The following is a 26,423-nucleotide window of genomic DNA, read 5'->3' as shown; positions in this document are numbered from 1 at the left end:
AGGAGATGGAAGGGGAGCCTGACTGAGTGAGAAGGGCATCCCTGAAGGGGCAGCAGAAGTGGGAGCCCAGTGGGGGTAGTTGCAGCCCAAGCAGGGCGACAAAAGCATTCACACACAGTGTGAACAAATTAAGAGCAGAGGCCTAAACAAATAATACATTAATGACAAACTGAACTAGGTTTTTCACTTTCAAAAAAAGGTACAAATATGAAAAGGGAAAAAATTGGAACATATACTCTGGGATTGAATAGCAACTAGACAGTGGTTTGACTTTGTGATTTTTCAATACATAAAGATATACAGACATAAAGGTGTACATATGTGCATGTGTATACATATGTACACACACTCCCTAACTCCTGAGAAAGCCTGGGAGCAGCCTGCACTGGGCTATTCAAATCTTAGTTACTAAGTAACATTCTCCTCTAAAGGAAGGAGGGCTCCTTGGAGAAATAGGTGATCTAGGGCTCAAGGCTCACAGAGAAATGTACAGGAGGAGTCTAAAATATCTCCTAATATCAAAAAGTAAGAAATGGTGCTGGGTGTGGTAGCACATGTCTATAATCCCAGGACTCAGGAGGCTGGGGCAGAAGGATGGCCTCAAGTTCATGGCCAGCTTGGGCTACATACTGAGTTCAAGTCCAGCCTGGACTACATAGTAAGATCCTATCTCAAAAAAAAGGGGGGGGATACTTAAAGAATAATGAGGACACATCAAAAGATCACAAGACTTATATCACTGAACTGTGCAGAAAAATTGTTAATAAAATGGGGCCTGGGAAGTGCCTCAGAGGTACAGCACTTGCCTAGCATGCACGAGGCCTGGGTTCAAGCCCCAGGACCATAAAAAAATAAACTGTTAAAATGGCAAGAATTATGAGGGGTTTTTTTTATAACAAAAATAAAAATGAAGCATAAGAACAAGCTAGGCTGTTGTGAAAGGAGTTGTTTCTCCAGTTGCTCAGTGAGTCTGTTGTTCCTGTACAGGAAGGCTATTGATTTTTGTGTGTTGACCTTGTATCCAGCTACTCTACTGAATTTGGTTATTAAGTCTAGAAGACTTTTGGTGGAGTTCTTGCGGTCTTCTATACAGAGTATCATGACATCTGCAAATAATGACAATTTTTTTTCATTTCCTGTCTTTATTCCTTTTATTTCTTTCTCTTGTCTAATTGCTGTGGCTAATGTTTCTAAAACTATATTGAACAGGAGTGGTGACAGTGGACATCCTTGTCTTGTTCCTTATTTTAATGTGAAGGATTTCAGGTTTTGACCATTTAGTATGATATTGGCTGTTGGTTTTTCTTAGATGGCTTTTATCAGGTTCAGATAAAGACTGTCTATTCCAATTATCTGCAGGGTTTATATTAGAATGGGTGTTGGATTTTGTTGAATGCTTTTTCTGCATCTATTGAGATGATCATATGATTTTTGTCCTTGGCTCTATTAATATAGTATATTACATTTATTGATTTGCATATGTTGAAACATCTCTGCATCACTGGGATGAATCCCAAAACCAGCTGGAAGAGAGGTTAGGCAGAACTCTTGAAGACACTGGTGTAGGAAAAGATTTCACGAACAAAACCTCAGTTAAACATGAACTAGCACAAAGATCAACAAGTGGGATCTCTTCTTATTAAAGAGCTTCTGCAAAGCAAGAGAAACCAACAACAACATAAAGAGACAATCCTCAATGTGGAAAACAATTTTTACCAGCTGTTCCTCAGACAAAGGTCTACTATCCAGAATTTACAAAGGGGGCTGGGGATTTAGCTCAGTGGTTCCAGCACCTGCCTCACAAGTGCAAGGTCCCGAGTTCGATCCCCAGTACAAAAAAAAAAAAAATCAGAGTACACAAAGAATTTATAAAAATTAGACCTCCTAAATTTAAAGGAGGTCTAAATCCAAAAATGGGCATCTGAAATGAACAGACATTTCTCAGACAAAAATGTAGAAATACCAAATAAACATGAAAAAACGTTCAATATCACTGGTCATTCGAGAGATGCAGATGAAAACAATGCTGAGATTCCACCTCACCCCAGAAAAAATGGCTGCTGTCAAGAAATCAACCAATAATAAATGCTGGCGGGGCTGTGGGGAGAAAGGAACCTTTCTCCATTGTTGGTGGGAGTGCAGACTGGTGCAACCACTGTGGAAATCAGTATGGAGGTACCTCAAAGAACTAGGACTAGAGGTCCCATGTGACCCAGCTATACCCCTGCTGGGTATCTTCCCCAAAGAATTAAAACAATCATACCACAATGATATATGTGCACCCATGTTTATAGCGGCACAGTTCGTAATAGCTAAAGCTTGGAAACAGCCCAATTGCCCATCAACTGGAGACTGGATAAAGAAAATGTGATTTTTTAATAAAATGGAATACTACTCAGCTATAAAGAAAGAGAAACTAGAGACATTTATAGCCAAATGAATGCACATTGAGGCCATACTCTTAAGTGAAATAAATAGGACAGACAATGTGTAAATACCAAATAGTTTCTCTGGTATGGGAAACTGAAAGTGTAAATAAGGATAAAAATATATAGTAGATAATGTGAATTAGGAAGAAAAGGTCCAAAGGGGAAGGGGAAATGTGAAGGGTAGGGGAAAGGAAAGAAGGGAAAGGAATAAATAGGAAAAAAGGAAAAAATGGAAACAAAGTCTTTGTAAATAGGGAGGGGTGGAGTGGTTGAAGGGAAGGCAGGGGAATGGGGAAAAAAATAAGAACCAAGATATATCATGTAAAGGTATAAATTCCCAATAATGAATGTCAGCATACTGTATACCTAAGATTTACCAATAAAATTAATGAATTTTTTAAAAAAGAACAAGTTAGGAGGAGCTGTCATTGACTAAATTTTGAAAAATCTGAACATCAGAATAAATGATATGGCAATGAATTGTACCCACTGAATAAAATGAGAACCCATAAGCTGAATCCATAAATTGCTACTCAGTGAATAAGTTACAAATTTTGATTAAGAATGGATTATTTATATAATTCACCCCACAGAATATGTTATTATTACAAAGATAAAATACTAAATTTACAGGAAAGAAGCTTAAAAGACACCCCTTAATCTAGTAGCCAAAGTCAATACCACCAGTAGAAGCACATAAATCTTGCCAGAATACTACAGGAACAGCTTCAACTTTATAATACTACTGCCAAGGATGTGTAACTCAAATCTAATCATCAAGAAACATCAGACAAACTCAAATTTTATAAAATAATTGCCTTGTAAATGTCAACAGTATTGACATTTATACAAAATAAAAGTCAAGGAAAGACTTCAGAATGTTCTAGATTGAATGGAGGAAAATAAAAAGACATGACAACAGAATGCAACCTAAGATTCTAGGATCCTTCTGTTATAAAACAATATTGAGACATCTGGTAAACCTTAAATAGCTGCACTACTTACGCACAGACATATTGTGATTAGGCAGGAAATGTCTTTATAGGAAATACATATTAGAGTATTCAAGGGTGACAGGGTACGTCAGCAACTTACTCTCAAGTGGTTGTGGAAAAACATTACACTATCCTAATTTATCTGCTTGAGATTGTTTTAAAATAAAAACCTTAAATAATTTTAAAGCATGCCCCATTCTTTACTTAGAGGTATGAGGATGTTATTAATTTTTTTCTATAACAAACAATATATAATTAACATTGTTTATCAATCTTTGCATTACTAATGTTGTTTCCATGGGATAAATTCTTTGAAATTGATAGGACTGCTGGATCAAAGGCATGAATATTTTATTATTAATTTTTTAGCTCTGTTATCATCCCAGTCTCACTCTATGCACAAGTTCACCTTTCTCTATTAATAGCAGCACCAGAAATTGAGCATAATCTTGGGCTGTGAGCTGTCAGTGAAAACAATGGGATTGTAATTCTATTTTGTTTTGAGCAGCAATGTTGTGTGTTGTATGTTATTTGTATATACACACAATGATGTTGCCAAACTGCCTTTCAAAAAGTTTGCACCAATTTAAATGACTATCAACAGTCATTTAAACAGTCATTTTTAATTTAAAAAAATTACATTTCAGTGAATTTTTGTTTGCAGACTTTTTATTATTGGTGGGCCCCCATATGACTTAGAATATAAAATATTTTTAAAAATAAAGCTACAAATTAAGTGCGCCTGGGAAAAGTCATTTTAGTATAGGCTGCATGACTCATGATTATGATTGTTAGTTAAATATAACATGAATCAAACACTGAGAAAACTGAAGTATACCCAGGCAAGGTGGTGATAAAGAAAAAAAGCTGGTGGGGCCAGGGATTTAAATGATTTCGGCGCCTGCCTCACAAGAGCAAGGTCCCGAGTTCGATCCCTCGCATCAAAAAAAAAAAGAAAGAAAGCTGGCTTTAAAATTAAACAAGCTAAAGCAAAACTATAAACTAACATGTGGTACATGTAAGGTGTCCATAAAAACAGTCTAAGTACAACAGTTTAAGAACATCACACAAACTGCTTTATACAAATAGCCCAAATGTTACCAACAGAACAGGGTTTTATTTTCATCTTATTCACAACTGGACTCTTTTTTTTTTTTAGGTCTTAAGTCAGAGCCACACTTGGGAAGAGCTGCATTACCAGCTGGATGCTTCTTTCCCTGCCTCTGCCTCTCCCAGTCTTTCCATCCTAGCCTTTTCTACTGGAATGAACCACCACATCATGGAGAGCTTCTTCCATGGAGAGCTTTCATGCTTCTGGCCCATGCTGCTCAGCATGCTGCTGCTTAGCTTTGAGAGAGATGTGGTAGGGAGGAAGGTTCATACCCACACACATTAGACACGAGGCAGTGGGCTATGGAGGATGTGTGGTATGAATACTTAATGACTATTTCACATACATATATTGCATCAGTAAAGTGTTATTATCTCCTTTAACAGATGAAAAAACAAATGTGAGCAACTTACCCAAAAACACAGTGCTAGTTAGTGAAAAAAATCAGAACTAAACATCAGGCCTAATTCCCAAGTTCAGACTCTTTAACTAATATGCCACAAAGTCTTTCTAAAACCTTAGTGTTTTCATTTTTTACTCCAAAATACTTTTTTTCTTTTTAAGCCAAAAGAGCCCATAAACTAGTTAATTTTCCTCTCAAGATCAATAGTCAGGCATGGTAGCACACACATGTGCGGAATCACAGCACTCTGAGAAGCTGAGGCAAGAGGATCGCAAGTTCAAGCCCAGCGTAAGCAACTTAGTGATTGAGTGAGATTGTCTCATAATAAAAAATTTTAAAAGGCTGGAGATGTAGTTCAGTGTAGAGACCCTAGGTTCAATCTCCAGTACAGAATCAGTAGTTGATTGCCTACCTTCTAGTTTTAGAAATATTTGATGACAGTTTACCTGGTTTGCCCTGCTTCTTCTCTTAATGGCCCTAATACCTTCCAGTGTTCCACACTACTCATAAGACAATGACTAAAATAGTTTACTTATCATCCTATCCTCAGTCTATCCAAGAGCAGCACTAAGAACCGAACATACTGTTGCACTATGAGATAACTGACAAAGAAAAGAGTGGGATCATCATTCCTCTTCATTCTAAACAAACATCTATTAATGGAGCTTGTTATTTACTGCCACATAAATCTGATGACTCATATTATGCTCTAAATCAACTATAGTCCTGATAATCTAGTCACGTACTGCTAAGGCATTCCTCATCCATCCTGCACTTGTGTAATAGTGAATGTAGAAATTCAGCAACCCCAATGAAAACTAAATTAGGAATGCAAATAAGGGAGCCTGGAGAACACAGCCAGAAAACCTACTGGGGAACAAGCTATTAATTACAAGCATTTCCATGGCAATCTTAGGCTACTATTTCTATAAATTTGTTCTCATCCTTCAAAGGTCTAGATCTTCTACAAGACTGATTATATGTCATGTTAGGTAGCTACATCTTTGGCCTACATATAAAACACACATGCACAATCTGCTCCTTATCTGTTTCCTTTGTCAGAAACTCTTCTTCCGTCACAGGATTTTTTTTTTTTTTTTTTGGCAGTACTGGCACTTTACCACTGAGTTACATCCCCACCCCTTTTAGATTTTTATTTTGACATATTAAACTGCCCAAACTGACCTCAAGCTTGCAGGTCTCCTGCCTTAGCCTCTTGAGCTGCTTGAATTACAGGCATGTAATTCCATACTACATTACAAAACTCTTTTTTAAAAAAATGGGTTTTTTTTCTTCAACTGTGATTAACTAAAGTGATTTGAACACAGGGATTTCAAGTCACTTCAAAAGAATTCAGAGACTAGAATAGGAAAAAGAAGGAATAGAGGTATTGGCCGTCCACCCTATGGAAAACGTAAAGGAAAAGCACAATAAACTCCATTAAAAGTGAATCACAAAGAGAACAAAATTGAAGTTCAGAACTATGTGCTGAAGTCAGCAAAACAGAGCCTTACAGAGGCTTGAGAAATTCCTAACTATGATCAGTAGAATAAATAGAGATGTTCTAAAATTTTGTTCATATGTTAAGTATCCAAAATAATCTGTATGTAATCTAGAGGGTTACATGCCAAACTGTCATTACCTTTCAAGAGTGTGAATGGGGAAAACAGATGACTTTTTATTTTGTACAGAAGTTATCGTAAAAGATAAAATAAAAATAAGAATGTATTACTTCTGCAACAAAACACAGTATTTCTATGGGACTCTGGTTGGACCCCTACAAGAATCAACAAGGCCAGCTCATAAAAGCAGCCCGGTAACACATGGAAGAATCACACACACACACACACACACACACACACACACACACACACACACTTGCTAAAATTTAGGGTAACCATACAGTTTATTGTAAAACCAGGAAATACTTCACTCAGGAGGCTGAGGCAGGTGTATTGCCTTGTGCCCAAGGCCAGCATGGGCAACACAGTGAGCTCAAGGCCAATATTGGGAGACTTTGTCTTGAAAAAAAAAAAATAAATAAATAAAATAAGAAGGGGGACATTCTGGACAGTGAAGGAAGGGAAGACTATTAATAGCTGAACTGGGAAATATTAATTGGGATTCTTCTGGGCAAACTGGGAGGTACCTATGTGTTTTAGTAGTTCATCAACTTTAAGGTAGAAAAGAGCCTAAAGTTTTCTACCAAGCAAGGGTTGATAAAGAAAATAGCAGTATCTTATTATTGCTTATTTAGTATGTCATCTTAAAAATCTTACTTTAGAGATGAAAGTAATATTTGGGGCTTGCATAGCTTTCCCTGAACTTGGTTCTTTTTTCTTATATTTCCTGAGTTTCCCTTTGCCCACACTAAAAGAATGATTTTTAGATTACTCAATCAGGTATTTTCTTTATACAGAAGTTTAAAGAAATATAACATTCACGGTAGAAAAAATAAAAATGAGTTTACAAAGCACTTTAACAAACCCTAAGCTATTTAATTTGTCTTACAAACACTCTCCTGTGGGTAGGAAAGGCATTACCGTCCAACATTTCACAGACAAAAACACTAAGGCTAAGAATGGTAAGGCCCAAAGTCAAACAGGTATGCACAGCTATTTAGACGAAAAAGCCTCATCTGAAGCTCTAATGAAATCATCCCACAATACCACGGGGTGCCGCAGACTATTTTCCTTTAGCCTGTCCTTCAGTGACATACACATACAAAGGTTTATTTTAGTGGTACTTACCATTTCAAGAAAGCATAATATAAAAAATTCTGATGTCCTTAATAGAAAAGTAAGCATGTATCTGCATTACAAAGAATTCCACTTTAGAGGGGAGAACCACAACAGATTTATAATCAAAAACATGCATTCTTTTCCTCTTTCAAAAAAGTTTTAAAAAGTTTCTATTCTTTGAGACAGGGCCTCACTATGTACTTCATGCTGGCCTTGAACTCAGTGTCTCCCAGAGTGGCCTCAAATTCGCAATCCTCCTGCCTCAGCCTTCTGAGTGCTGGGATTATAGGCATGTGGCATCAAACCTAGCTTCCAGTAAAAGTCTGACTAAGGCTGGGGATTGTAGCTCGGTGGTAGAAGACTTGCCTAGCATGTATGAAGGCAAAGGTTTGAGCCTCAGCACGAGATAAAATAAAAGTATGATAACTGAAGAAAATGTGATTTATCAGGGCCGGGGATTTAGCTCAGTTGGTTCCACCTCCTGCCTTGAAAGTGCAAGGTCCCGAGTTCGATCCCCAGTACCAAAAACAATGTGATTTATCTACCATTTCCAGGAATACATTCATCTTACAAAGTTAAATTATATAAATGATTATTTCCTTACTATCTCACTGTATTCATATAGTATATGTGCTGCCGAAGTGTGCACCTCATTGGAGTCATATAAAAGCCCCACAAAACAGGCAACTTTAGGAACAAGAAATCTAAACAGAAAAATTCAGTGACCTACAAGTCTCACTGATAATAAGTGACTGAGCGGTAACTAGAAACTGCTGGAGTTTTCTTATCACTCAAAGGCCAGAATTCAGCCTGACTCTGCTAATGAATGTATAATCAAAGGTTGGGAGTACAGCTCAGTGACAAAGCAAGCATGTCCTTAGCATGGGCAAGGACCTGGGTCTAATACCCAGCACCACAAAAATAAAAATAAATAAACGTGGTCATACTTTCAGAAAAAGAGATATATTACTTGTTCCTACCTAACTTTAGAACTTTAAGCATTCCAATCAGTATCTCGTTAAAATGAGACTCTAAAAGATATACCCAAAACAAAGGTGAGGCAGACAAAAAACTAAAAACTTTGAACAAAAACACATGAAGGGGAAAGGGTGGGGTGTGCCTCAAGGAAACATTTCCCATCCTATCCCTTAAACCCCAGTCAATAAAAACAAGTCTCACACACACACACACACGCCACAAAGGTATCACAGTTTCTTACTTTAAATCATCCAAGAATAAGGCACTATTCTTCCAAAGAACAAAACCCAGAAGGTGCCCAACAAATTCAAACTCTGCAACTGTCTGGTTTTAATGAGGAGACTTTAAATTGATCCCTTCCCTTAAAAGGTATAAGATTTGCATACAGACACTGAGTATTTTAGGCAAAAAGAGGCATACGTTTCATACTTTGGGAAAACAAGCAAGAGAAAGTTAAGCACTAAAATGTTCATACTCTCGGGCTAGAGATGTAACTCAGTGGCTGAGTACCTTGCCCAGCATATATGAGGCCCTGGAGTTGATCCCCAAGACAGTTCACAATGTCATTTAGTTTCTTACTTTTGAAACTATAAGGAAACAAAAGACTAAAATAGCTACTGTTACTAACTTATCATAGAGGTTTTCATATACGTATTCAACAAAAATTTACTGTATGTAGGTCAGACACTATTCTAAACACTGGAGACATAGTAATCATCGCGAGAAAAATCTCAATCTTATAGCACTTATATTCCAGTAAGAGACATGTACAACACACAAACAAATATACAGTATGTCAGGGCCCGGGATTTAGCTCAGTGGTGCTGCCAAGGTCCCGAGTTCCCAATGTCCCGAGTTTGACCCCCAGTACCAAAAAACAAAACAAACAAACAAACAAACAAACGAAAAGTTAATGGAAACTAAGGGCGGCTGCAGCCTCTGCAGAAAGACAAAAGCAAAGAAACCAAACTCGAGAGGATCCCAGGTAGTGTGATTATAAGAATCAAAAGAATCAAGAACCGCACACTTAAAAAAAAGAAACAAACAAACAAACAAACATACAGTATGTCAAAGGGACATAAGAAAAGGTCAACTACAAAACAGATGATAAGACAGGACAGAATACTGGGTGCCAACTCATATAGGGTAGTCATACACAGGGTGAGCTGACATTTGAACAGAGGTCCAAAAAAGTGCAGGAGCAAGCCACAGAGCTATACAGAAAGGAAGAATGTTCCAGAGAGAAGGGACAAAAAGAACAACTGTTTAAGTCAGAGATGCATCTGAGCCATCCAGGTAGGAACATCAAAGAGATGACCAGAATTATCTGGTGTCAAGAGAGAGGTGACACATGAGCCATGTTTAAATACAATTTGGTATTTAAAGCTAAGGTCAGTTGAGACCACTAGAAAGTAAGTGAACAGAGAGAAAGAAGATAAAAAGAGAAAAAACTAAGGATCGAGCCCCGGGGTCATATAATTAGAGACTGAGATGAGAAGGGGCTACTAATAGAGACTAAGAGCAGTCAATGAGGGAAGAAGACAAGAGAGTGCTGTCCCAGATATGATATGAAAAAAAGTATTTCAGGAAAGAAGTGATCAACCACATTAAATTCTGTTGAAGGTTAATTAAGAAGGCTACTATCTAACTAGTTATCAATGTGGATACAGCACACTATTTAAAAATAAAAGGAATTTTTTGAAGCAACAAATTCTTTGGCATGAGAACCTACTGCCCCATGCTTGAATTTAGACCCAGCTATGTAAGTTGCTTTGGCCAACAGGACTTTAACAAACAGACAAAAGTGCAGGCTTGCAAAGTGTTTGTGCTCTGGGTTTTCACCTCTCTTTTGCTACTAGGAACTCATCCACTGTTATGTATAATAAAGACACTAGAATTGAAACAAATGGCCATTACTCATGTGATATCAAGCCACTGACACTAATGAGGTCATCCTTGCCAGGAGGGCCAGCCAGAACCAATCCACAGAATTATGAACAAATAAAATGAATTTTGCTCTAAGCCACTAAGTTTTAGGGTGGTTGTTATGAAGCAAAAGTTAACTGACAAAGAAGAAAATATGGTAACAGTTAAGAGCTGTTTCAATAATATAGGAGGCAAGGAATCTGACTGGAGTTCAATTAAAAATGATTGGATGCAAAGAATGGAACATAAGGTTTAGGCTGACATCAGCTGAGTTTTTGAGGCTTCTCTGTTACACTGTTCACTAGAAGTTCCCTACACTCTCCCAAAGCCCCTATAATAAATAGGTAGGGTAGCACAGTGGCAAAGGCCTTCTGCTGAAGCACTTCTGCTGGTGATCTAGTTATCCCCAATCCAAGCCCACCTCCTCACATGAGGTACAGAGGATAGAAGGTTGGGGAACTACTCTGCACCTCTCCTTACAGGCCACTTACTCACCCACTCCTGAGAAGGCTTGCCCGATGTGCTTTATTTCTCATCTTTCAAGTAAATTCTTTATCTGAACAACATCTGTAATCACGTTCAAAAGTGTGTGTAAAAATTTGAAAAACAGCTTTTTAAAATGTTAATAATATGTAAATAACTTACTTGGCAATCCGCAGTTTCCCAACTTCACCTCTCCCAGGGGCTTTAGCCCATTGCTGTGACAAATATTTAGGAACCTAAAACAAAGTAAAACATTTTTCAGATGATGAATATGAGTACCCAGGGATTATACAACTTATGCAATATAATTAGTAAATAATAGAGTCATAATTCAAATCCTGACAGTCTAGCTCCAATGTCCATTTTCTTAACCAATGTATTACATTTTATCTGCAACAGGATACGTGCTATCAGATAGGTTTTAATTTTAAAAAAGAAAAATGGAATAATATATGTTGAATCTTACTTCGCATCTTCTGAGTAGTGTGGACTCTGTAATCAGTATATACCATTAAGGTTATTCTATTATGAGGAATAAATGAGATACTTTACATAAAGTATGAAGCATATACCTTATGTAAAGATAGTACTCAATGAGTGTTAGTTGTCACTGCTATTTCTCTTGGTAATCTTGGAATGATAATATGAATATGTATGCCTGAGTCAGAGGCCATTGTGAAATCTAGGAAGGAAAAAAAAATCTATGTAGCAAGACTTCATTTGGGGGGGAAAAAATCCTGACTATTAGCCAAATAAATTGCAGTATGCCAAATACAGTAAGAATAAGAAACAGAAGGTATTTGTTCAATTATGCATACATCCCTCACACTAAAATTTACTGAACTACTGCTAGGTTTCAGACAATATGCTAGAGGTTGGGAAAGAAGGGGAAGGGAGCCAACAGTGTCAGATACCATGCTAGACATTATACATCCACTAACCCATTTGATCCTTCCAATCACCCTGCAAGTTTGCTATCATTCTCTTCATTCTATACATGAAAAAACTGAATCTGAGAGGTTTTGTTGTTGTTGTTGTTTTGTTTTTGAGACAGGGTCTCACTATGTAGTCTATGCTGGCCTTGAAGTAGTTATGGAGCCCAGGCTGGCCTTGAACTCACAGAGATTCTCCTGCCTCAGCCTTGAATCGGGGAGGTTTGAAACAAATTAGCTAGTATTGGATACAATATTTGACTCTAGGTCTGAGGTTCTTTACTGCCTTACACTGTCCTTCATAAGGGTACATATGCTTAAAAAAAAAAAGATTATGTAAAAGGTCTAAGGGAAAGATTTAACATGTTAACAATATTTCAACTATACACTTCTTCACTCAAACAAGCTTAGAGGATTTGGCAAACTATATCTATCCATTAGATCTCCTTTGATTTTAGATGACAGAAAACCTGCTGAAACACCAAGAGGATTGGGCCTGGGATTTAGCTCAGTGGTTCCACCGCCTGCCTTGCGAGCGCAAGGACCCAAGTTTGATCCCCGGTACCAAAAAAAAACCACAAAAAACATAGAGGATTGACTGACCCAAGTAACTAAAAATTCCAGAGGTAGCTTTAAGGTATCTTACGAGCTCAAATGATGTCACCAGGACTTTCACCATCTCTTATCTCTTCTGTGCCCCATACTTACACAATTCTTAAATAGGCCTCCCCCTTGAAGAGCAAGATGGTTAAAGCAGCTCCTATACAGCAAGTCTCCTTCCCAAAAGTCTCTAGTCCAAATGTGCTTCTTGTGGTATTTGGTCATATCATTGGACCTATCATTGTACTCAGAGATGAGATACTTTCAGTGGCCATCTTTGGAGAAGGGTAGTCAACACTATTAGAATCATACAGACTAAAAACAGGAAATTTACATTTTCCATAAGTAAAATCAAGGAGCTGTTCCAATCTTAAGAGTAGCAAATACTGATTAGTCAAAGAAGTAATAAATGGTGCTGGGCAACTTGGAGTCCTTATGTAGAAAAATGAAGATAGATATCCTTCACACCAATTACAAAAGTTACTCAAAAGAGGTTAAAGACTTACAGGTAAAACCAAAAACAATGAAACTGTTTGCCAAGTAGTTAGACATTCGCAGGCCTGAGGGACAAAAGGGTTCCAAAATAGTATGTTTTCTTTGCCAATAGTTAAATGAAGAAAAGAAGATCTCAGTATATAACACATTTATAATCATGTGCAAAAGACACAGGGCCTCTATTTCTAGAACATGGTATACAATGCTCCTGGTTGTTGTAGCCTACTGGCTCAGTATCAGAAAGGGGCACATTCTTTAAAGTCCCTTCCTGCCTTGGGCTGAAACCTGATTTAGATGAGAACTTTTTCCTTAGTAAATTTCATTTATAAGTTTCTTATAAGATTAAGACAAGAAGTCATTCTGCAACAGTAACATTATCCAAATTCCTACTCAGTACAGATACCTATATGGCACTCCTCATCTTTTCACTGCAAGGCATAATTCTATCTATATTTGCTTTACAATAAACTCTGCCTATAGTTCTGCACAGCTGCCTATATATGTTGTCTGAATTCTTTCACTGAAGACATCAAGAACTGAGGAACAAGGGCTAGTTCCTTGTGGTATCAGGACTAGGCTTCCTGGTGACAAAACCACTAGAAGAAAACATAGGAGAAGTGCTGCAGGACATTGGAGTGGACAAGGATTTTTTTTTTCAGACAAGACTACCAAAGCACAGGAAATAAAAGCAAACACGGGCAAATAGAATTACATTAAAATAAAAAGCTGCTGTACAGCTAAGGAAACAACAGAGTGAAGAAAGCCTCAGGGTGGGAGAAAATATCTGCAAACTACACATGTAAAAAAGAGTTAATATCCAGACTATATAAAGGCCTCAGGGCAGGGATTTCGCTCAGTTATTCTGCCATCTGCCCCACAAGCCCAAGGTACAGATCCCTGGGAAGGAAGGAAGGAAGGAAGGAAGGAAGGAAGGAAGGGGCGGGGGGGCGAGGAAGGATGGATCTCAAAAAACTCAACAGCAAAACAAAACAAAAAATAATTTAAAAATTGGCAAAAGGGCTAAATATATAGATATTTCTCAAAAGAAGACATATATATGTCTTCAGGTATATGAAAAATGTATGAAACAGGTATATTAAAAAATGCTCTACATTAATAATTATCAGGGAATGCAAATCAAAACTACAGTGAGGTATCATCTTACTCTAGTAAGAATGGCTATCATCAAAAGACAAACGATAACAAAGGTTGGAGGATGTGGAGAAAAGGGAACCTTTGTATATTGCTGATATGAATATAAATTAGTACAGTCATTATGGAAACGGTATATGGAGGTTTCTCAAAAAATTAAAAATAAACTACATATGATCCAGCAAATCCCTGTCCTGGGTATACACCCAAGGAAATTGTTGGGAGCAATTCTACATAATTTTGGGGAAAAATCATTTCACAATTAAATTATGATTAGGCCTAGTTTTCCTGCCTACTGGCCAGCTATTACTTACCAACACATAACTCCATTGTTGCCTCTGGGCACAGCTAAAACCTCATTGGTCTGGCAGGATTACATCAGCTGAAGACATCTTGGGGAGGAACAGATTCCTAATCAACATAAATTCTTCATGAACTGGGATCTTCATTTGCAAAACTTCCTCATTGTTCTAGGATTATCTCTGCACCCCTCTGAGACATCTGTTACTCCCAAAGTACTGAATAAAGGTGTGGGAAGCTCGGGATCTTTTGTCTTTGCTGCCCAGAGCAGCACTGATCATCCCCAAACCTCAGTTTCTTCTCTAAGTCTCATTTTCCTGTCTTTTATCAATTAATTTGCCTCGTGCTGTCACGGCTCACAGGAGACTAGGACTCACTTGCAGGGGTTCTAGTAAAGTCCCCTTTCCCTATCCCCTACAGGAAATGAAATCAGTATCTGCACTCCCATGTTAACTGAGCACTATTCACAATAGCCAAGAAATGGATAAAACTTAAAAGGCCATCAACTGATGAACAGATCAAAAAAATGTGGTACCTATATACAGTTCAACACTATTCACCTATAACAAAAAAAGGTAATCCTGTCATTTGTGACAATATGGTTATAACAAGATTATGTTAGGTGAACTAAACAAGGAACAGAAAGACAAATACTGCATGAACTCATTTAGGTATGGAATATTAAAAAAAAGTTGATCTCACAGAAATTGAGAGTAGAATAGTGTTTACCAGAGACTGCAAAGGTTAGGAGGAAAGGTTAAAAATGAGGAAAGAATGATCAATGGTACTAAACTGAAGTTAGGAGTGAAAAGTTCTAGTGTACTATCGTATGGTAGGTTGACTATAGATACTATATACCACATACCACAAAAAAAGAAAAACTTGAGGAAAGGATTTTGAATATTTTTGCCATAAATAGGTGATAATATATGGTTTCTCATTAATGTGTACAATTTCTATGTCTGTATCATTTAAAATTTTTAATTAAAAAAGAAATATAACCTCGCTGAGAAATTTTTTTTAAAAAGCAACAGCAAATGTTCACAACTAAGTATATGAAATGTACAAATACTATTGCAACATCAAATGAAATCTGTGAATCCTTGGACCATATAAACTATTACCTTATGATCCCAATCTTGAAATATTACCTAACATGTTAGCCTTTGCTCCCTACTTTGTCTTTGATTTTTAACTCCAGGGAAATTACATGTCAATTACTCCAAATAAAAAAACTATTTTCTACAGATAGCAGTCTACTCTTACCAATCAATCACAAGTGCAATTCCCTAATAAAGTGACCAGGGAAAAGATGGTATCTTTCCTTCATTATATTCCTAGTTGATGGTTCAAGTGAACCTATTTCCAGATACTCTAAGATGTTCTCATTATTGCTAACAGTATCCCTCCCATCAACTGCATTCCAAGCAACCATTCTGACTACCATCTCCTAAATCCCAGTTCTCAGATGTGAGGGCGATCTGGCTGCGACATCTGTCACCCCACTGATCGCCAGGGTTGATTCGGCTGATCTGGCTGGCTAGGCGGGTGTCCCCTTCCTCCCTCACCGCTCCATGTGTGTCCCTCCCGAAGCTGCACGCTCCTTCGAAGAGGACAACCACCCCCCATAGAGGAGGACCGTTTCCTCGCTCAAGGGTATACGAGTAGCTGCGCTCCCCTGCTAGAACCTCCAAACAAGCTCTAAATCCCAGTTCTCTCCTCAGTACTTCAGTTCCAATTATGTCTATCCTTTCAATTCACTAATTAACCATTTTCTCCCTGTTCCATCTGCTGATGTCTTCACTTCTTTTAATGGATCTAGATTTCATGGTCCACCATTAAAACTGTTTCCTTGCCCCAATCCTACTTGCCTGGCAGAACCTTAATCTTCATGAAAGCCTCACCTTCCTCCACATTTGCACCTAAGCAGCTGAGGAAACAGTCTTGCTAATTGGTCTCACTATACAGCTATAAATATCAACTAAGCCCTGAGCAATGCCTGACAAATTAACTATATCTCCTTAGTAAATCACTCCCCCGCTCCAGATGATTCAAGCGTTCTCGTCATTTCTCAAACCTACAACACCTCATCCTCCTCACTCCCTCTGTGCTGATGACCTAACTTCCTCTTCTACTGAGAAAAAAAACAAAAGAGAACTTCTACATCCACCACTTATCCAGTTGGTTCTTTTTACTCTTCCCGCCTCCTTTTAAAACAATGAACTATGGCCAATCCCTCCACTAGTGCATACTCAATTTCCTTCCCAGGTATGTCAAACCAAGGACATCTTTCCTTCAATTCTACCCTCTCCGCTACCCTCTCCCCTGCTTAATCACTCTCAGAATAAAAGCAGCTAACACTCACAGTGCACACTACATGTACCAGGAAGATTCTAAAGGGCCCCATAACCCTCACCTGCTAACATCACACCCTTGTGTAATCTCCTTTCCTTTTTTAAAAAAATTGATGTACATTTTAAAATTGGTGTACATTTACAATATATATAATAGTTACATTTGTCTTGAGGAACAGGTATATGTTCATATATCTTGATCATTTTTGATCCCTTAACCTCTACCCTCCTCCATTTCCAGAGTCTACTTTTTTGTTGTCTACTATCTCTCCTTTATTTTACTCATATTTATTTAATCTCCCTTCCTCAAGTGTACACTCATGGCAAAGGACAGGCTATCGATCAGGTTACATAAGACTGTGACTCTGGCTGGCTCTTACTGCTTCCTCAGTTTGCTTGCTTTGTTGATGGAAGCTGCACTCTCCCAGAGGCCCATGTGGCAAAGAACTAAGGGCAGGTTACAGTGAAGAGCCAGCTCAGAACTTAGACTCTCAGTCCAATAACTCCAGAAGAACTGGATTCTGCCAACAACGACATGAACTTGGAAAAAATCTTTCTTCAGTCAAAACTTCATGTGAGGGCTGAGGATTTAGCTTCAGTGGCACTGCGCCTGCCTCTCAAGTGCAAGGTCCTGAGTTCGATCCCCAGTACCAGAAAAAAACCCAAAAAAACAACAAAAAAAGGTTCATTAAAAAAAAAAAAGACTTCATGTGAGAATACAGCCCTAGCTGACCCCTGGTGGCAGCTATGACAGGCAAAGCTGTGTCTCCCTTGAAGCAGAGGACTCAACTAAGCTAGCCAGGACTCCTGACACACAGAAACTGTAACAGAATGAATGTGTTGTTTAGTTACAAAATTTGTGGTAATAAATTATGCAGCAGTAAATAACTGATATAGTAAGCAATAAGCACTCTCCTAAATGCTTTAAATATATTAAAAATTCAATCCTCACACCAGGCATGGTGTCACACACCTGTAATCCCAGCACTTGGGAGGCTGAGGCAGGAGGATCACTGTGAGTTCAAGGCCAGCCTGGGCTGCAACAGTGAGTTCAAGACTGCCTGAACTACACAGTGAGACCCTGTCTTTAAAAAAAAAAAAAGGAAAAAGAAAAATTCAGTCCTCACACAATCCTATAATTCTCCACTTCTAAGTCTAAGCTTCCTTTTGTAAAATGGAAAAAATAATAGGATTGTGTGAGGGTTGATGAAGGTAACAAACTTACCAAGGGCAAACTCTATAACCCTTTCTACCACTATCCCACTTTTCTGACTCTACAGCAAAACTTGAGAAAGTTCCTTTACTGGCCATCTATACCTACTCCTCTAGGCAGGCTTTCCTCCCCACCATACCAATAAACTGATCCAAGGGTCAAAGATCTCCATACTGCCAAGTGCACATTTAGTGTTCACCTATACAACTATGAACAATATTTAAGAAGTAATTATTTCCTCTTTCTTTGAACATTTTTTTTTTTTGGTACCAGGGATCGAACTCAGGACCTTGAGCTTGTAAGGCAGGCAGCGGAACCACTGAGCTAAATCCCTGGCCTGAACACTTTCTTTATTTGGCTTCTGAGTCACCACATTCTCTTGATTTTCCTTCTACTTCACTGGAAATCTTCTCTAGATAAGATTTCCCAGCTGAGTATGGTGGTACTCACCTGTAATCCTAGCACTCAAGAGGCTGAGGCAAGAGGATCACCAAGAGTTTGAGGACAGGCTGGGCTAACATAGTGAGTTTAAGACCCAGCCTGAACTGCATAGCAAGACCCTGCCTCAAAAAACAAACAAACAAAAAAAGATTTTCCAGCTAAGTGAGAAATTGAGTCAGGAGGATCACAAATTCAAAGTCAGCAGGGACAACTTAGCAAGATCCTGCATCAATCTATATATGAATGATTTCCTCCTTTTTTTTTTTGGTACCAGGGATCAAACTCGGGACCTTGCGCTTGCGAGGCAGGCGGCAGAACCACTGAGCTAAATCCCTGGGTTCAATTCCCAGTATCTCACACACACACACACACACACACACACACACACACACACGTTCTTCCTGATCTCTTAACTTCAGAGGCCCTTGGATTCAGTCCTCAGACTTCTCTTCCACACAACCTTATGTAATCTCACAGCTTTAAATACTATCTGTATAATGACAACTCCCAAATTTCTAACAAGCCCAGGCTCTCTTCCAAAGTCACAACTGCTATATCCTACTGCCTACTCTGAACTTTCCATCTGAATATGCAGTAGGAATTTCAAATTTAAAAATCTCCATATTAGAACTCTTATTTCTCCCTCACACACATATACCTCCTCAATTTTCCACATCTTAGTAAAAAGCAACTCTATTCTTCTAAGCACTCAAGTTGAAAAGTCTTTTTTCTAACATTCCACATCCAATCAAATGGCATATCCTATCTTAACCTCTTCAAATTACATCCATACCCAATCCCCTTCTCACTAATTCCAGTTACTCTCCTAGTCCAGGTCTCTCATACAGTTCCTAACAGCCTCTTAACTGATTTTACTTCCTTGAAAACAAGCTTCTCAAAAGTCCCAGCCCCTTAAGTCTAAAAAGAGGGGGGAGGGGAAAAAAAGAAGAAACAATGCCATAAATGGTTCCAAAGCTCCAAAACATTCTGTGGACCCTTCAGTTATGAGTTATCTGTGTTGCTTTCAATGTCTCCACGCTCATCGAAAATCAGATAGAGACACGGTAATGGGTTCAACAGGGGATGTTTTCTCAGATTTTCCAAGACAAGAGAAAGTGACAGAAAATGACTCAAGCATTATCTCCACAGGGAAACCTCCTGTGACCCTCTAGACCAAGTAGTTTATTATTCACACTCACAGAACAGTATTCCTAACTTCAGTGTCCTCCTCTGTAAGCGTCTTTTGTCAGGACTAATACTTGACTGATACCTATCTCCTGCACTAGACTATAAGCCCCAGTTTACAGCGCACAGACTGTCTGTCCTTCTCACTACAACATTCTCAGAACCCAGCACAGTGACTGACAATCACTGAAAGCTTGTTTGATGAATCAATCTGTTCACTCACTCAAGCTGGTCAGAGCTCTAAGGTCAAGCCTGCTATCTTTGAAGCCAAGGTGAGAAGGTGATACACATAGACCCTTACTCCCCCTATGCTTCTGCTTCATCAAATTTCTAGCTCTCCAACTACTAGACTCCAAAGCCCATAATTAAGGCCACTGTAGTGGACACTGTGATTAGGTGACATCTATATTGCCCCTTATGACTGAAGGCCTTATTCTAGCTGCTAAGGAGTGTAGTGAGCAGACAGCCCTCAGCTATTTAGGCCTCCTTCAAAACTGACCTCCTTTGAAGACAGACCCCTTTTGCCCAAGGTCAGGCCTTCTTCCTGAGGCGAATCACATCTCATAACAGATGGGCACCGCTCACCACAATTCAGGACAGCTCTGGAGGGTTCCCTGGGGAATCATTCTTGGCTTTCACTGAGGCTCCTTAAGTTCTTTATTTTCACAAGTACACACCCCAAAAGCATTCTAATAGACTCTCAAAATAAATAAATAAATAAACTCACATATAAATCTGCATCTCAGAATCAGATGCCTAGGAAATCTAACCTAGAACGTTTTCCTTTTCCCTTCCTTCCTTTATTTATTTATTGTGGTACTTGGGCATTTGCACTGAGCTACATCCCCAGTCTTTGTTTGTTTAAAGACAGTCTCACTAAGTCACTAAATTGCCCAGGCTGGGCTTGAACTTTGATCTCTCCTGCCTCAACCTCCCAGAGGTGCATCATTAGTATGTTCTTGAAATTTACAATATGCAGCTGACAAGACCAAGGAGACAAATAAATTTCCAGCTCCTTATTTGACTCTCCAGAGACAGAACCCAATAGAGACCATCTCCATCAAACATTAGTCAAAATGCTTGCACAGGAAGGTTGACTGGGATAGAATCCCTTCCTTCTATTGACTGTAACACTGTTGGTTAAGCCTACAGCAGCTCTTGTCAATCCTCCACCTCTCCATTTTCAAAAAATAAAAACAGGGGCCTGGGATTTAGCTCAGTGGTTTCGCCGCCTGCTGTGCAAGCGCAAGGACCTGAGTTTGATCCCCGGCACACCCCCCCCCCCAAATAATAAATAAATAAATAAATAAAAACAACTGAATTTCTTAATCATTCAATCACCAGTATGATATACATGGCTTATAAAACTTCACCCCTACACTACCCTTCCACCAAACATTCCTAGAGAAGATGATTTTCCTTTAAGTCTAAACAGTAGAAGCCAAACAAAAGAAATATGCTAAAATGTTTTTAAACATCATCCAATATTTTAATCATGATTTGACAGAGGGTGTGTAGCAGAGGTGTACCCAGTTGGCATCCTAAAGTAGCACAGACTGAGAAATATAACAAAGCAGTTCAAATTACAAGGGACTAGCTCATCATGTTCTCATAGATTTAAAATATTCAAAACTGCAAAGATGGCATTTTATCAAGCCAGACAAACACAAACCTTAGACATTACAGTAAAGAATCTACTATTATATTTGCTTTTTCCTGGGCAAACTATTTCTCCCAGCCTCACTGGGAAGTTTTTCTCTAACTAATCAGCTCCATAGGCTTTTTTTTTTTTTAAGTAGTACTGAGGGTTGAACTCAGGCCTTCACACTGAGCTACATCACCCAGCCCTTTTTTACTTTGAGACAGAGTCACTGAGTTGCCAAGACTGGGGTACAAATTGTGATCCTCCTGTTTCAGCCTCCCAGAGTGCTGGGGTTACAGGCTTGTCCCACCACCTAATAGGCTTTTCTTGAATACCACCTTCTCGATGAAGTATTCCCTGTTCTTGCCAAACACTAAATTTTCCTACTCAAAACTCTCAGAGCTCTTATATGTATACATGTTATTGTACTTACCCTATTCTTTACCTGTCTAGTGATGAGGTTAATATGTACACGATGACATATAAACTTTGTTCTAGGAAGAAACTCAGATGTTGCAACAAAGACCAGAACTCAAACTAGTGTTTATAACAGAAAATACTAATGAAAAGAGAAAAAAATCCTTGAAATCAACATTTACAAATATATCTGGATGAGAATGAAGATACAATTTCTAAGCAACATGTTGTACTTTAATATCACATTTATATTTCAGTATCACACATGGCTGAAAATGAAATAGGCCATTACAATTTGATGTACTGCTTCATATAATATACTCATATAATTCAAAGATGAAAATCTATGCATATTCAAGATATGGGCACAAAAATCACAATGAGTGGTAACCTTATCACAAATGAAACAAGTTCAATCTGAAAGGTGTGGAAATCAAACTGCACTGCCTACTGGGACTCTTTTAACTAGAACAGAATCAAAAGTTGCCAAATAAAGGGAGCACATGGATGGATTTTAAAATAGAAAATATTTGCTAGCAGTTCTCAACTTCTTTCAGAAATAAAGTTGTCAAGACAAGAACTGGCAAGAAAGAGGACATATCTAACACATCCCTTCATACCCCAGATATATTTGCAACTCTGTTCATTTCTTTGATACATAATGTTAGAAAAAGAAACAGCATGCCAAGTTGATATGAGAAAGCAAGGAGGCTACAAACAAAGAAATAAAGCCTTACAACTCCTTTTTTAAAACAAGAACAAATCATTGACTGGAGCTGAGTTCTTTTTCTATGCCTTAAATTCTTTTCATTAAAAACTGTCACTAGGGCAGGGGATTTAGCTCAGTGGTGCCGCCCCCTGCCTCAAAAGCGCAAGGTCCAGAGTTCAATCGCTGGTACCAAAAAAACAAAACAAAACTGTCACTAAATTCTGACAACTTTTATTAAAAAGTTTCCCTAATTCCTCAGGCTTCATTAGCACATGGCTATGGCCCTGTGAAATTTTTCTAATTCTGACTCTGATCATCCTTCCCTCTAAATTACAAGATCAAACTTCTTTTTTTTCTGAAATATCTTTTACATTTCTGCCCCACTCAAAATCTTCCTTAAGATTCCTCACTTCCTATAGACTAAAATTAGGACATTTCCATCTCACAATATTACAATCCGAGTATACGGACCCAACCTTTATTTAAAGGCTCAGCTCTAGGGTATCCTTTTTGTTTTCCAGGACACTCTATGTTGACATACATTTTCATTCCGGCATTTCAGTCCCACTCCCATAGTATACAGTACTATGTCTGCTCTTCCAAATCTACAAGGTGAACATCTACCAAACATTCACTGTGCTCCAAGCACAAATGTACTGTCTAAAATCCCACAATTTTTTCACCCTTTTTCCTTCCATGTCAAGAGAGACCTCTTTAATGACTCTCCTTTATTTAACGAGTAAGAGACCAAAACGTACATTACTCTATCCTTTTAAGTCATACTGGTACAGCTGATAACACAAAGGAGTACCACAGATCAAGACAAAAGTTGCAGAATGAGAGATCACACATTCATTCATCACACTGAGTAATTACCACATGCCAAAAATAGTATTCTGGTTGATAAGCAAAGATCTTGTTCTCATAGAATGTGATTTTCTGTGTGTGACACTGGGGAGGACACCAACACCAAATACGTGAACAGAGAATCATTTCACACTACAAATGCTTTGATGAATAAAAGTCTGATATGCCAATAAATGATTTTAAGAGAGTTGTTTTAGAGATGTGAACAGGAAAGCCTTCTTAGATTTGATTGATATAAACTCAGCCATGTGATAAGACAGTTAAATAAAGTATTAAGAAATCAAAAGTCCTACATTTTATTTCAGGTTCAAAGACTTTCACTCAAATATGGTTACGTTTTATGAAACTCCTAAAAGACAACACAACATGAAAAAGTAAAACACAAATAGTGCCACTAAGGACTAACCAAAACTTGCCTTTACATAAAATACTTTTTAATGGTCAGGTTCTCAAGACCCAGAAAGCACACTCCAGCCCAGGTGCCTTCCCTTGCCAGAGTTCACAGCTCACTCCACTCTTTGGAGAGTTCCATGAAGGACCATCAACCTACACAACACTCTCAATGCATGTATGGGCCAGTTCTATTTTTCGGACTAGAAAAGTCTACAGGAGAAGATATTCAAATAACTTACACAAACTGATGACTACCACAAGTTTCACCAAGAGAAAGTACAAGGAATTTTTTGGTCTAGGGTAAAACACACTGCTCAAACTGCAGGACTCCAGGACAGGGGCCCAGTGGGAAAGGGAGTTCTAGTTCTATTCCAGGCATATTCAGGCTAGTACAGTAATTGAAACATACTTTGGGTCCCCAAACTAATTTCCTTGTCTGTAAACGGTCATGACTCCCGAGCCGTAAAGAGACACACGGGCCAGGACCGTCTCAAGTTATTTAAAATACTTCTACGAGGAGGAAAGCAGATGGAGGCTCGCGAACATTACCTTGACCAGCCACACTCCGGTGTTCTGTTTGGCGCCGGTCAGGTCGAGTTCCCCACGCTCCGCCATGGGTCTGTCGCCGGTGGAGACGTGAAGGACGGAGCAGCGGCCCCGAGAGCTGGAGGGCTGCGGGGCAAGAGCTTAGAACAAAGTGCGAGTCGCCGTGGAAGACAGATTGTGAGAGCCCTCACAGTCCAGGATACTAGGAACCCAGGGAAAGAGGAACACGCCGCTGGGAGCCGGGAACGGCGCCTGCGCACTGCTACTCTCAGTACGGCGGGCTGGTTTGGACAAACTTTCTGTTCTCGCAATTCCTTGGGTGGGCGTGGCCGCTGGTGTTGTACCCTCGAGCGATTAAAACCAAGGGAAGCTAGAGAAAAGCCAAAAAAGCAGCCACGCCTTTAACAAGGTCTGTATTCCTGAAGAAAAGGAGTGGTAAAAGGGAAAATTCGAGTTAAAAAAAAAAAAAAGAAAATTAGAGTTCAAAGAGACAAAAGCTCTCAGTATACGTCCAACCCTAGCTAAAGAGAACCAGACATTTGGAGGACAGGTGGGGATAATCAATTGGCATTCTTGGTCAAATATCATTAGCCAAGTGGGCACTGAGGTGGGATGAAGTGGCCCGGGATATATTGAAAGCATACCATTTCTAGATCTGAAAAGAAAGCGATGTCTCAATGCAGAGGCTGCCCCTGAGTTCTTCTGATTAAGCAAGCAGAACACATCCCTTCCAGACTGACTCGAAAAATGAAGGCCCCGGGTTTTAGCTCAGTGGCACCGCGCCAACTTGCAAGAACAGAGTCCTGAGTTTGATACCCGGTACTGGAGGAAAAAACAAAACAAACAGACTCCAAAATCCACCAGCATGTAATTGGGTCAGTAACGATACACGTAAGAGATAAACTTGATTGTTTAACTCCCCTCCTGAAACAGTTTTCTCCTCTTCTTGCCTCTAGAATAAAATTCAATTAGGCCCTCTCAATTTAATCCCTTGGCACCTACCCTGCCCCACACCCAATCCATCCACTACCACCCCCAACACGCCAGGATCTTCCTTAGTCATTCAGAGCCTCTGCACACCTGATTCTCTTTTTTCAGATGTCCTGTTTTTCCCTTTTCCTCACTCTCACCTCTGTCCTTTGGTTGTTAAACTTCTACCTATGTTTCATGATTAATGGAAATGTCACTTCCTATGAGACTTTTTATCAACTCCTCCAGAGGAAGTTCAATTTCTTAACATCACAGTGTGTAATAGTTAGCACAGGGCACTATGTTTATATATATGTTTACATGTCTACTGTCATTTTTTAGACTATGAACTCCTCCAAGGCAGAAATACTGCTTCCTTTCCAACCGTATTGAGGCATAACTGATGAATAAAAAATAGTCCTTTATTCATTTTATATGTACAACGTCTAGCACAGTGTTTGACGCATTGTCAGATTTCAGCAGGCTTTGGTTGAATGAACATTCACTGAAGAGAAACAAACAGGAAGGTGTAAGAATGGCAAGTAATTTATTGAATCACATGTTGGAGCCATGCACAAAATTAAAGAAATTCTATCGCTGTGTAATGCAGGGCCAGGAAAAGCTGTAAGGTCTTTACGACCAGCTAGCAAAACTAGTAACATGGGAGAAACCAGGCATGTATTGAAATGGAAGATTTCATTTTTGTGTAATAGCTCGGGAAAGGGCCTAAAACTTATAAAAGGCAAGCTGGGGAGAGGAATTGCTTTAAGCTTCAACTAAGTAGAAGGAATAAATTAAAATGAAACCTTGAGAAGGCCGGGGATTCATCTCAGTTGCACAACGCCTGCCTCGCAAGCACTAGAGTTTGATCCCCAATACTGCAAAAACAAAATGAGACTATGAGAGGAGAGAGAGTAAAGTTGCCTGGAGCACTATAGGCAGGGGCTTTAAAGTAAAAGATTAAGACCTTGTCCTTGATCTATGGGTCATGGAAAGCCTTAAAGGAGGGAGGGGGAAGGAGTGTGTGTGTGTCTGTCTCTGTGCTTAAAGAGATTGAGAGAGAACAATGGCTAAATAAAAAGAGAAGAAAGAAAAAAGTGAAGATTTGAAAATTCTTATATAGGAAAAAATCTTATTCCACA

General features: G+C 38.9%; 1 protein-coding gene across 1 annotated transcript in view; it reads right to left on the bottom strand.

The window, feature by feature from the left end:
- The window catches only part of Gtf2f2 (general transcription factor IIF subunit 2), a 148,628-nt gene extending 124,048 nt beyond the window's left edge, over window positions 1-24,580 (bottom strand). Inside the window, exons 1-2 of the mRNA XM_004844217.3 lie at window positions 24,316-24,580; window positions 11,229-11,302 (exon numbers count right to left, since the gene is read on the bottom strand). Of these exons, the coding sequence (XP_004844274.1) occupies window positions 11,229-11,302; window positions 24,316-24,381 (140 nt within the window). The 5' untranslated portion in view covers window positions 24,382-24,580. The remainder of the gene's footprint in view (window positions 1-11,228; window positions 11,303-24,315) is intronic.
- Between the last annotated feature and the right edge of the window lie 1,843 nt (window positions 24,581-26,423).

This window comes from Heterocephalus glaber, unplaced genomic scaffold, assembly GCF_053883595.1.
Source record: "Heterocephalus glaber isolate CG9 unplaced genomic scaffold, H.glaber_assembly_v1.0 deba00001666, whole genome shotgun sequence".
Taxonomy (NCBI): domain Eukaryota; kingdom Metazoa; phylum Chordata; class Mammalia; order Rodentia; family Bathyergidae; genus Heterocephalus; species Heterocephalus glaber.
This window is presented reverse-complemented; position numbering and strand designations above follow the sequence as displayed.